Here is a 13,063-nt window from a genome sequence, read left to right on the forward strand (position 1 = left end):
ACATATAAACTTGGAAAAAGTAGAAAATTGTGAGAAATAAAAATGATCAAATAAAATGTTGCAATTTCATTTTAATTGATTTTTTTTCAGGGTGAAAACTGTCTTCCACAAATTCCTCTATGCAATTAATTAAGGCAAAAAAAACTTTTTTTTTTTTTGGTGTGAATAAATAAACATTGCACAGACACTGTATGCTGAGTGAATAAAAAAGCAAATAATCACAAACTACATTTGTATTATGAATTCCCTCTTTGCCTCTGTTTTTGAAAAGCTCCTGATTACAGAGCATAATATATATTTATATTTAAAAACCATACTTACAAAACCCACTTTGGACATAATCCTGCTATAGCTTTTTTTTAATAATTTTTTTCCCAAACATTACAATAATTATTAGATCAAATTCCTCCATGCGAAGAATTAATTAAGGCAAAAAAAACTATTTTCGGGTAAGGGGAAAACTGTAGTGACATACAAAAATAAATAAATGTATTCTGCATCATAAACTAATGAACAACATTGCATGCCGAGTGAATAAAAAAGAAAAATCATGGACGTTAATGTCAGCATGTAAGCACATCCCCTTGGCACAGTAACAAAAACCTCTCAGCAAGGTTCCCATTTAACAAAGGCATCTGCACGACACATTAGAAATCCAGTACAAACTCTTCACTGAAGGGATACGCCAATAATTATTTATCACAAAAAAAGGAAAAACATCTTAGCATCAAGGCAAACGAATATCTTAAAATACCTGGAAGAGTATAAACATTCAAATCCAACTACTGTTTTTATAAAGTGCCACCAAATTCTTCATCATCATCATCATCAGGAAATACTATGTAAAATCTGTCTCTATAATGCTGCAATCTGTGACTGCACAGCAGTACGTGTTTCGCTTTTATTCCCCGTCTCGTAAGTCGTCCTGCGTGGTTCAGAGGGAAAGGTCAGATTCCGGAGTGTCAGTTTCCGACAGGAACTTTGTGCTTGTTCCAACCTCTTCTGGGATACTCGGAGTGGAGTCGCCGTTGATGTTTGCTCTGTGAAACATCAAGCCTGAAAAATCACAAAAGACGTGCGGTGATTGCTTTTTATGGTACTGCCAGACTCCATTTGAGTCCATTTTTACTCCATAATCTACTGAGTAAATAAAATAACAACACATACTTATCATTATAAAATTAACAACACCCATTTACTCTTGATTTTGTGTCTGCCAGACTTTTTAGGAAGAAAAAAATATTAGGGCTAAATGAAATCTTTGCATTTTTTCCCCATTTTACATTCATTCATTTTCCTTCGGCTTAGTCTCTTTATTCATCAAGGGTCAACACAATGGAATGAACCACCAACTAATCCAGCATATGTTTTACACAGTGGATGGCCTTCCAGCAGCAACTCAGTACTGGGAAACATCCATACACACTCATTTACACACACACACACTACAGATAATTCAGCTCATTCTATTCACCTATAGCGCATGTCTTTGGACTGTGGGGGAAACCGGAGCACCCGGAGGAAACCCACACCAACATGGGGAGAACATGCAAACTCCACACAAAAATGCCAACTGACCCAGCCATGACTCGAACCAGTGACCTTCTTGCTGGTTGCTAACCCCTGAGCTACCGTGCCGCCTTAATATTATTATTAATTTTAGAAACATAATCTACTCTATAATAGTGTTATATTTCTGCCAAAATGTCTTTGTTAATGGGACGGTTTGAATTTACTCACTATTTACTCTCCCTTCATGTCTTAGAAACCTGTTTCAGCTTCTTTGTACTCTTCTTTCCTCTCACAAAAGAAGATATTTTGAAAAATGTTGGAAATTGATAGCCATTGACTTCCATATTGGGAAAAACAAATACTATATTAGCCAATGACTATTTGTTTTTAACATTCTTCAAAATATCTCCTTTTGTGTTTAAAAGAAGAAAAGAACTCAAAAAGGTTTGGAAAAGATGATGAATGAGTAAATAATGAAAAATGTCATTTTTGAGTGAACCGTTTTCTTAAACTAAACTTTCATTTTGACAGGTTGTTAAGAGGACAATTGAGTTTTTGTCTGAACATAACACAATAGTGATGTTTTTTATATATATAAACCAGTAAAATGCTTCTTGTGGAAGTGACTGTGAGAGCAGCGGCTGACATGATGCTAAAAACACCAAAATGTCACATGTTCAGTATAGTGTTTTATTTTATTTACTTATTTTTGCCACAATTTAGTCCACATTTTCCATATCGCAGACCAATACAATATTCATTCATCTAAAATTCAGCATTGTTTGGCACAAACCAAGTGTTTATGTGACTCAGTCATTGATCTGCATGTAGGTGGAGGTGTGTGTGAGTGTGTGTGACTCACGCTCTGTGTCGTCAGGTCCTCTGTCGCTGTGAGCTTCAGTATCGGAGCATGTCCTCGTTCTCCTCTGACTGGATTTCTGGAACGCCACACAGTCTTTTGGCAAACTCGACCTTGAAGGAAAACAGAACCTGCATTTATAGCCGCTCACAAATTAACAGCATAATCTGTCTGGACTCAAAACAAGAGGTCTGTGTTGTGGAAACACAGTGTACCTTTCGTAATTGTAGGTGCCGGGATGGCTGATGGAGCGCTTCATCTGAAAATTAAGCAAAAAAAATTAATAAATAAAAAAATTCACATCAGACCCCTGCTGTTGTTGTTGCTTATAGTGAATTATTTTTATTTTTTTGTTATTGACTGAAATGAAACTGAATTAAAATTAAATATAAAATTAATGTATTAACTGGATGGATAAATATATATAAAATTACTTTTTCTTGACAAATTAATGACGAAAAATAAGTTTATTTCAAGAAGAAAAAAATCAGAAAAGACCATAAAAAAGTGAAAATATTTAATTAAAATATGAATAAATGCTACAATATTATTTGATAATACAAAAATAATATCTTGGCAATAAATGATCTTATTAGATGAAATAAATTAGTTATATTAATTAATTATATTAGTATTAACTATATGTTATTAACAATTTGATTATTACAATTGAATATTTTCTCTTAATTCACATTACTGTGGTGCAATAGAATGTTTCATTACAATTCATTGAATAATACCACAAATAATATATATATATATATATATATATACACATGTAAACAAATTGTTTTTATATTTAGTATAAAATCTGATTAATTTTATTGAATATTTCTTTCATCAATCTCAGTTTTTCAGGCACACATTATTTAGCAACACACACAATATATATTATATACAATATATATATATATATATATATATATATATATATATATATATATATATATATATATATATATATATATATATATATATATGTATGTGTATATATATATATATATATATATATATATATATATATATATATATATATATGTATGTGTATATATATATATATATATATATATGTATGTATATATATATATATATATATATATATGTATGTATATACATATATATATATATATATATATATACATATATATATATATATGTATATATGTATATATATATATATATGTATATACATATATACACATATATATATATATATATATATATATATATATATATATATATATATATATATATATATATATATATATATATATATATATATATATATATATATATATATATCCAATATATATATGAAGTCAGAATAATTAGCTCCTCTTTGAATTTTTTTTTCTTTTTTTATATTTCCCAAATGATGTTTAACAGAGCAAGGACATTTTCACAGTATGTCTGGTAATATTTTATATATATTTTTTGACTGTCTACAGAACAAACCATTATTATACAATGATTTGCCTAATTACCCTAACCAACCTAATTAAGCTAGTTAAGCTTTTAAATGTCACTTTAAGCTGTATAGAAGTGTCTTAAAAAATATCTAGTAAAATATTATGTGCTGTCATCATGACAAAGATATGAAAGTAAATCAGTTATTAGAAATGAGTTATAAAAACTATTATGTTTAGAAATGTGTTGAAAAAAATTTAAATTGACATTTCATTAAACAGAAATTGGGGAAAATATACAGGGAAGCTAATAATTTAACGGTATATTTTTATTTATTTGTTAATAATTTTTATTTTATGGTAAACAGCTAGTGTCTTTACCCGAGACATCTGGACAGGAGACGGGGACACGGGAGACATTATGGAATCAGACGGACTGGACTGCAGCATGTCAGTCTTGAACTTAGAGTTGGCGATCTTCATACATTCTTCCAGTGTTTTGATGAAGGTCTCACAGGTGGCACTCAGTAATGAGGACGCCTCGTTCCTCGTCTGGGCAAAAGACAAACAAATACATCTCTATTAAGGATGCCAGTGATTAATGAACGATCAATTCGTTGGCTACAATCCTCGATACACCTTACTGATAAATAATTAAATAAGGACGTCATCATTTTGATGTGAGTGCAGGTTACGTGCAAAACATGTACAGCAGAGTTTATAAAAATATAATTTCATCCTTTTATAATTCTATTAGCCTTTTATTTATACTAGAAATGGTTTCTTTTGGATGAAGATTCTGGTATCTTGAGTGTGATTTGCACATCTTGTCATTGTATCATATATTTAATACTACGTGAGCAAAATAAATGGCTATTTTCATGCCAACGATTTTAATTTAATGGCAATGATGTTAATTTCATTAAAAATAAACGCAATAAAACCACAAACAAATATACACATGATAAATTAGATATGATTTTTAATGTTAATATATGATAGAAATGCTAAACCTTTTCCTGGTTAAAACTTTGCTGAGTTTATTTCATAAACAACTTCTGTATTCACTAAAAGTGGGACAATCCAATAAAAACTGTCCAATCCCATTTTGTCATGGCAGCGATAATGTGTAACTGAAGTAAACACATCTTGCATTATTCGATTTAACAATTAATCCATTAACTGATCATTCATTTAAAAGGCGATTGATTGTGGAAATTGCCATCTAATTTTGTAAAATGCTACCCTTTTGACATGGCATTGACACAGGTGTGTATTGCGTGCAGTGAGGAGTGTGGTCTGACCTCAGTGTTGGCCACCGCCGGCTCTTCGTGCTGTTCGACTGACTCCTGAATAGTGTGCACTTGCTGCATTAGTAAGTCACAATACAGACGCAGCTCCGACATCTTAGTTTTCAGTGATTCAGTGGTTTCCGTTAACTCTGCAAAAAGCCATTAAAAGAGGAAATGCAACTGTTAATGTGCCTTCATATTGCTTGGCACGCAAGACTACTGGCGTGCAACTGAGAAACATGAATTCACTAAAAAACAGCCTACTGCACTGTATAAAATATGTATAATATGAGACATTTCATTAAAAAGCATCACTATATTCTAAAATATATCATTAGTAATTTATGATTATATTCTAATATAATATAATACAAAATAATATAATATAATGTGGTATAATTTAATATAATATAATATAATATAATATAATATAAAATAATATATAATAAAATGATATAATATAGTACAATTTAATAAAATATTAAATAAAATAATATAATATAATATAATATTATATATAATATAAAATAATGTAATATAATATAGTATAATATAATATAATATAGTATAATATAATATAATATAATATAATATAATATAATATAATATAATATAATATAATATAATATATCATAATATTATATAACATATAAATATAAAGAAATGCATTTGATTAAATGGGTTAACATATTAAGTATTACATGGATTAACATCCATTTTTATTATTATTTCATTGATACATTCAGTCATATTAATAAATCAATTTTTATTTTTATTATATTTTTTTATATTTCATGGGTTAATATAAAATTGTTTCTAAATTTCAGAGGTGCATTCCATCATATATTAGGTTTTTTTTCATTATTTTATTTAAAAATAATTTTTTTTTAGTTTAGTTACTATTGTTTAAAAGGTCACGATTTGCACTTAAATAATTGCTTCGTACAGTTTTTATTTTACATTCTTCGGATGATACAAAACACAAACGTTTTGGCACAATGCCTTCCTCAGTGTGTCAGTATTTTTGTTACTAACAATTAAATAATAATTAGTCTATTATATTACCAAAAAAATTATTAGCAAGTTTTTATATTTTCGCTGTTATTTTAACCTTTATTATACATGCTCATCATTAAATACACAATTACAATGTGTGTCTGTGTGTGTAAGATCAAAAAACTTTCCAAGTGGATTGTAATTGGCATATTGTGTGTGTGTGCGTGCGCGTGTGTGTGTGTGTGTGTGTGTGTGTGTGTGTGTGTGTGTGTGTTTGCGTGTGTGTGTGTGTGTGTGTGTGTGTGTGTGTGTGTGTGTGCGTGTGTGCGTGTGTGTGTGTGTGAAAGATAAAAAAAAAAATTAAAGAATATAATCAGCATATTACATCTATTATTAAGATAAATAAGAAAATAAACATTAAAAATTATACTGCACAAATTATTTTATAAAATAAACTATGCATATAAATAATGAGTTCATAAATATCCATATTTTTATTATTTGATCAGTATTTTAAATATATAAATAAAACATCTTAGATATAAAAAAAAAGTTCAATAACATCTACACAGACATTTTATGTCTATTTGAAGTTTAGTTTAGTTGTCATCTGCTCGAGCCATTTGCTAAGCAGAGAAGGCATTTCATTAACCGCTCACAGATATGTACAGTAAATGTGAGCACCTATTAAAAGAAGACCCACCCCTTTCTTTTTTGGTTCGAGTGTCAATGAGTCCGGCTTTGGAGCTTCCCAGAGCCACCAGCCACTTCTGCCTCTCGGCCGCATTTACAGCTTTCACATAAAAATGCTGCTCTCCTGGTATGATGAGCTCCAGACGCGTGTTGTCAGTCGGGTGAACTGGAAAAACACAAGGAAGTCCAAAATGACATAAAAATAACCAGTTTTCCTTTCTTGTAAGGACAGACTAAAATAATAACCTCACCTTTGATTTCACACACTGACATCTTAATACTGCCTTTGCTTCCTTTGCACACGTCATCTTGTGAATCATAATAGGAAATAATGCCATTGTCCAGCACAAACCACCTTGGCTGCCATCCTGTCAGAAAACACACCACAAAACATTTACGTTTAATTACTTGGCACATTCTTCTTTTTTCCCAGAACAACTTACAAATGACAACAACAGATGTTATCAAAGAAGAAAGACCAAAAATATGTAAACAATTTGACAATTCCTATTTAATTTAGTATAACTGATATATTATATTTCCCAGTACTGGGTTGCAGCTGTAAAGGCACCCTCTGTAATAATAATAATAATAATAATAATAATAATAATAATAATCCTCATCCACCACCAGTGTGCAGCATCCACCTGGATGACGCAACAGCAGCCATATTGCGCCAGACCGCACACAACACATCAGCTGATTGGTGGAGAGGAGACAGAGTAATGAAACCAATTATGATATGGGGATGGTTAGGAGAACATGACGGACAGAGGCCAGTGGGCAAATTTGGCCATGATGCTGGGGTTAAACCCCGATACTTTTTCGAAGGGCATCCTGGGATTTTTAACAACCACAGAGAGTCAAAACCTCAGTTTAACGTCTTATGCAAAAGACGGCACTCACTGACAGTATAGTGACCCCTTCACTATACTGGGGCATTAGGACCTACACAGACCACAGATTGAGCGCCCCCTGCTGGTCTCAATAAAACTCTGTGTAAAACATTTGCTGGGTAAGTTGGCGGTTCATTCCGCTGTGGCGCCCCTGATGAATAAATGGACTGAGAATGAAATTAAAATAAGGAAATTATATAATAAATATTTATAACAATTCTCTATAAAGTTATAAATATATAAATTTTATACAATTTGTATATAAATTATGAGAAAGGAGATTTTGTAGTTAGAAGGTCATATTAATTTTTATAGAAAAATAGAATAGAATAGAAATAGAAAAGGGGTTGTAGGTGATCTAATATTGGTTGATGATCCAAGTAATTTTATATCAATATATATAAAGAAAGGATAACAGAGAATATATAAACCGTTGTTGTCACTAGATTAAAAGAACAGAGAATTGAATAGAAGAAAAAGAATAGAAAACAGATTAGAAACTGATTGAGAAAATAAACAGCAACACAAATTTATTTCAAATTATAGAATAGGAAATAGACAAAAACTTGATAGTGTTAGATGATCAGAACATTTTTATAGTGTCGAAAATAAATTAGAGAATATTAGTAATAGGAGAGAATATTTGAGATCATTTCTGAGAAAGATTCTGCTGACAAGTATCAAATAAAATCAACAAAAGAGGAATAATATGTCTTATGAGTCTCAGTTGGTCAAATTTTAAACAGACCAGGGGTTTAATAAAAAAAATAAGAATAGAATATATTAAGAATACAAATGTAAATGTCACGATGGCTCAGTGGTTAGCATTGTCGCCTCACAGCAAGAAGGTCGCTGGTTTGAGTCCCAGCTGGGTCAGTTGGCAAATCTGTGTGGAGTTTGCATGTTCTCCTGGTGTTATCTGTAGTGTATGTGTGTGCATGTGAGTGTATGGGTGTTTCCCAGTACTAGGTTGCAGCTGGAAGGGCATCAACTGCATAAAACATATGCTGGAATAGTTGGCGGTTCATTCCGCTGTGGCGACCCCTGATTAATAAAGGGACTAAGCCGAAAAGAAAATGAATGAATGAATGAATGAATGAATGATAAATCCATACAATCTAAAATAAATCATAAATCAAAAAAGCAAACACAATCAATTCAGCAAAAAGTGCACTTTCGGTAACTTTCTAAACTACAACACTGAGGTAATGTTGGTTTTATATTTGTACATTTGTTAAATTAACAGTCCCATATTGTTTACCACACTACTCTGAATATTTGGTCTGAAACTGCATCTAAATTATTGGAGGTAAAGTTGGTTTCATATTTGCACATTCTTTCCGTGACTATTTATTAAATGTTCCCTTATTTATCATGGTACTTTGAACATTCGGCTTGAAATCACACGCAAGTATAACTTCAAAACAACATTAAAACTATTTGTTTGACTGTGAACAATGTTGTACTTTGATAGTCGTTGGCTGCTAATATAATTGCAGAGTTTAGAATTTTCAAATAATACTTTTCTTAAATTATATTATTAAGGAGGAAGTCTGAATGTGCGAATAAACAACCAACTTTACCTCAACTACAACTTTTTTAAAACTTTTTTTTGCTTTTTTTTATTATGCGAAAAGTGAAAATATACAATCACAGTATTTTATAAAGAAAATGAAAATACATTAAAGACATCACACATTAAAGAAAAAGATTATATTATTTACAAATGTTCAATTGTTTTTAAAGCCTTTTTTGTAAAAGAGTTAGAAATAGTTTCAAAGTAATACTGCATTTCAGTAAGCATTATATAAAAAAAGGTTTTTGGTTGGTAAATTTACATTTATGTATATAAAATTTTGTTAACAAGATAAGAAGAATAAGGAAATATATTTTCTTTTATGTAAAGGTTCTGTTTTGCAATTAACAAAACATTTCCCACAGCAAGGAAAAATCTTAAATAAAATAGATACAAAAAGAGAAAAATCGCCCCAAAGCAAATTAGAATAACTGCATTGCCAAAATAAGTGAACTAGGGTCTGTTGCTTACAAAAGGAACAATTTGTATCGATATCTTTTTTGCACTTTACTAAGAGAGTATTAACATAGTATTATGTACGATGGATGATTCTAAAAGAAACTTCTGTAATCTTATTTGTAATTAAGTAGCTATTTGTGATTTGCCATATTTTTTTCCAAACAATATCAAGAACATAAGAGTTCCACAAAAAATTTACATATGGAACTGATACAATTCCGTTACAAAATAAAGAGTGTATTGATTTGTTTGAAGAGGTTGGCGAGAAACTAAATTTTTCTACCATTGTATTAGAAGAGTCTAAAGGAAGGAAAACAGAAGAATAGGGGATACCTTGGAATAACTGAGGTAAAGTTGGTTTTATATTCGTACATTCACTCATTTTGTGACGATCCCTATATTGTTTACTATGCTACTTTGAATATTTGGTCTGAAACCGCATGTAAGCATGACTTTAAAACAACTTTAGTACTATTTAATTGACTGTGAACAATGTTATACTTTGATAGTCTTGGCTGCTAATGTGATTTACCTATTTAGACTGTTCAAATAATCATTTTATGAAAATATATTATTATGAAAATGTCCAAAAGTGCGAATATTTAACCAACTTTACCTCAATCTTGGAATAACATAATAACTCCAGATGGTTTGGCCTCAGTAACTACAACTTGTCTTGCAACTTCATATAATAAAGTGTCATAACATCACATGACAGGACCAGTTTGACACATGACATTTTGTAGTTATTTTTATTTCGACAACATTCAAAAACGCCTTGAAGTCACACAGCACGTTTTAAAAGAAGCTTTGCAAAAACCACAAGAGAGCAAACCTGCATATATCAGCAAAACTGTCACAAAGAAAAGACAGAGTGAATACTTGCAGAGTCGTGTCTGACAGCAGCTCAAGTGTTCTACATGTCACTCTTACCTGTCATGTAGTTTGTCCATTTATAAAGCACTCCTTCCATTATTCTCCAAGCAGAAAACCAGGTGAAAACACCTTAAAGCAGCTTTAACGGCGCTCGCACCAGCCTGCTGCTTCTTTGCCCCCTTTACTGACCAATTAGCATGCTAGCATCCTGCAGGCTAACTCAAAGATCCCCCGGCTACTCGGCATTGTGTCAAAAGAACGGGCGGGTCGTAATGTAACGAGAAAACGATATAAGTTTTGACGGTCATTTCTGTGGCGACGGAGTGCTGCACATGCTGGCAGATGCAGCCGATGGCAGACGCAGGCAGACGGAGAGAGATTAGCGATGAGATCACTGTTTACAGCCTCAACCGGAAGAGGCGTTCTACGCGGAGATTCTTTGCAGTGTAGCTGCTCCACTAGACATTAGTATCTTTTTTGATTGTCCAATATTTCAAGCAAATTTAGTCACTTCTAGGTGCTCTTATATTTGATTCTGCCTATAAAAGACATTATTTTTATTATAATAACTCAATAGATAAACCCCTGGAACACATTATAATATTTTTCTATTTTATATAGCAAATTTTTCATTCACAAACAGAAATTGGCAAATAATTATCCATCCTTTGCTCATTCTAGAATAGAATTCAACTCACTCCTAAAACCACTTTATCTTCATTTATTTATTCATTTATTATTTTCTTTTCGGCTGAGTCAGGGGTTGCCACAGCGGAATGAACCGCCAACTTATCCAGCATATGTTTTACGCAGCGTAAATATATGTTTTGATGCCCCCAAATAAATACCTAGTATAAAATGATACTACAATTTATATATAACATTGTTTTCTATCATATTTTGTACGTAGAGGGTCTAAAATTTTTCATTTGAATGTAATGTAGCAGTCAAATCAGAAAAGATTTAGTTTTAAAAATAAAATAGTTCATTTATTATGTTAAGTTGTGAATGCAACTTAAGAAGACTAATTGTTTCTAAAGTTTTACAAGGTGCTTTACATGTTATTATTTTGCATAAAGATCAAATGTAGAAAACGAGATCGAATGATAAAAGAAAAAGCTAAATTTTTTTTTCAATTTAAAAATTTAAGTACAAAAGGTGCATTTTAAAACTTTTGGGCCCCTTGGCTGGAATTGCTTAGGGCCCCAAAGTCACTAAATCCGCCCCTGCAGATGTTTTGAAAGAAGATCCTCAATTTCTTTCCTGATGGTTATTTGTTTCATTGTAATTTAATTCATTTGTTTAATTTTGTTTGTTTAATTTAGCAATTTTATTATTATTATTATTATATTATTATTATTATTATTAATGCAATAATTATTATTATTTTCATTTTTTCCCTTTCTGTCTAATGGTATGTTATTTGTATGCGTTTGTGATTATAGCTTTTCTTATGACTATGTATACTATTTACCTTTTTTAAGATCTGTCTGTGATCTGATTGGACTTTGTTCAGATGTTCTTGTATTGTCAGTTCAAGCAATAATAATAATAATAATAATAATAATAATAATAATAATAATAATAATAATAATAACAATAATAATAATAGCTACTCTACTTCTCTGGTTCGAGCCTCGGCTCAGTTGGCGTTTCTGTGTGGAGTTTGCATGTTCTCCCCGCATTCGTGTGGGTTTTCCTCCAGGTGCTTCGGTTTCCCTCACAGTCCAAAGGCATGCAGTACAGGTGAATTGGGAAGGCTAAATTGTCCGTAGTTTATGAGTGTGTGTGGTTGTTTCCCAGAGATGGGTTGCAGCTGGAAGGGCATCTGCTGCGTAAAACAAATGCTGGATAAGTTGGCGGTTCATTCCGCGGTGGCGACCCCAGATTAATAAAGGGACTAAGCTGACAAGTGAATGAATGATTATGATTATTATTATTATTATTATTATTATTAATGATGTTGTCATAAATTATGTTTGTGCAATAGTTTTTTTTTTAATTTTGCTTAAAACTATAAAATGCATACTCATATATTATATTATATTATATTATATTATATTATATTATATTATATTATATTATATTATATTATATTATATTATATTATATTATATTATATTATATTATTATATATATTATAACTCCTGTTTAATTTAAAAATTAAAACATATTTACTTGATATGCATTTGATTTAAATGCTAATATTAGTTTTATTCTACAAAGGTCTGATAACATTTATTTTAAACGTCAAATAAAAATACTTTCATGCTGTCAAATACTTTGAGAAAATGACAGTTGATTAAAAAAATGTTTGTTTTGTGATCAGGGTTATTCCTAATTTTGTCTCTTTATGTAATAAAATGATACAACAAAAATGAATATATAGAGTAAAAACCACTTTAAAATTATTTAATTTGTTAACAATAAAAATAAATTGAAAACTATTCTACAGCATTTACTAATTTTAGTCAGTGTTATCTTTTTACAGACAATTT

General features: G+C 30.6%; 1 protein-coding gene across 1 annotated transcript; it reads right to left on the reverse strand.

Moving 5' to 3' along the window:
* Positions 1–70: 70 nt before the first annotated feature.
* On the reverse strand, positions 71–10,966 carry plekha3 (pleckstrin homology domain containing, family A (phosphoinositide binding specific) member 3). The gene is made up of 8 exons (XM_056468044.1): positions 10,623–10,966; positions 7,010–7,126; positions 6,769–6,924; positions 5,082–5,218; positions 4,159–4,329; positions 2,587–2,630; positions 2,375–2,484; positions 71–1,056 (listed from the first exon to the last, which is right to left on the reverse strand). The coding sequence occupies exons 1-8, from the start codon at positions 10,660–10,662 to the stop codon at positions 935–937; spliced, it is 897 nt and encodes a 298-aa protein (XP_056324019.1). The 5' UTR covers positions 10,663–10,966; the 3' UTR covers positions 71–934.
* Positions 10,967–13,063: the final 2,097 nt, after the last annotated feature.

This window comes from Danio aesculapii, chromosome 11 (genome assembly GCF_903798145.1).
Source record: "Danio aesculapii chromosome 11, fDanAes4.1, whole genome shotgun sequence".
NCBI classification, from domain to species: domain Eukaryota; kingdom Metazoa; phylum Chordata; class Actinopteri; order Cypriniformes; family Danionidae; genus Danio; species Danio aesculapii.

What these genes read in the sequence shown, in the direction of transcription:
- plekha3 (XM_056468044.1), bottom strand. Translation starts at nt 10,662, where the DNA reads ATGGAAGGAGTGCTTTATAAATGGACAAACTACATGACAG. An exon ending in GTCAGTGTGTGAAATCAAAG is followed by an intron (nt 6,925 to 7,009) that starts GTGAGGTTATTA and finishes GTGTTTTTCCAG; the next exon opens with TTCACCCGACTGACAACACG. An exon ending in GGCACCTACAATTACGAAAG is followed by an intron (nt 2,485 to 2,586) that starts GTACACTGTGTT and finishes TTTTCCTTCAAG; the next exon opens with GTCGAGTTTGCCAAAAGACT.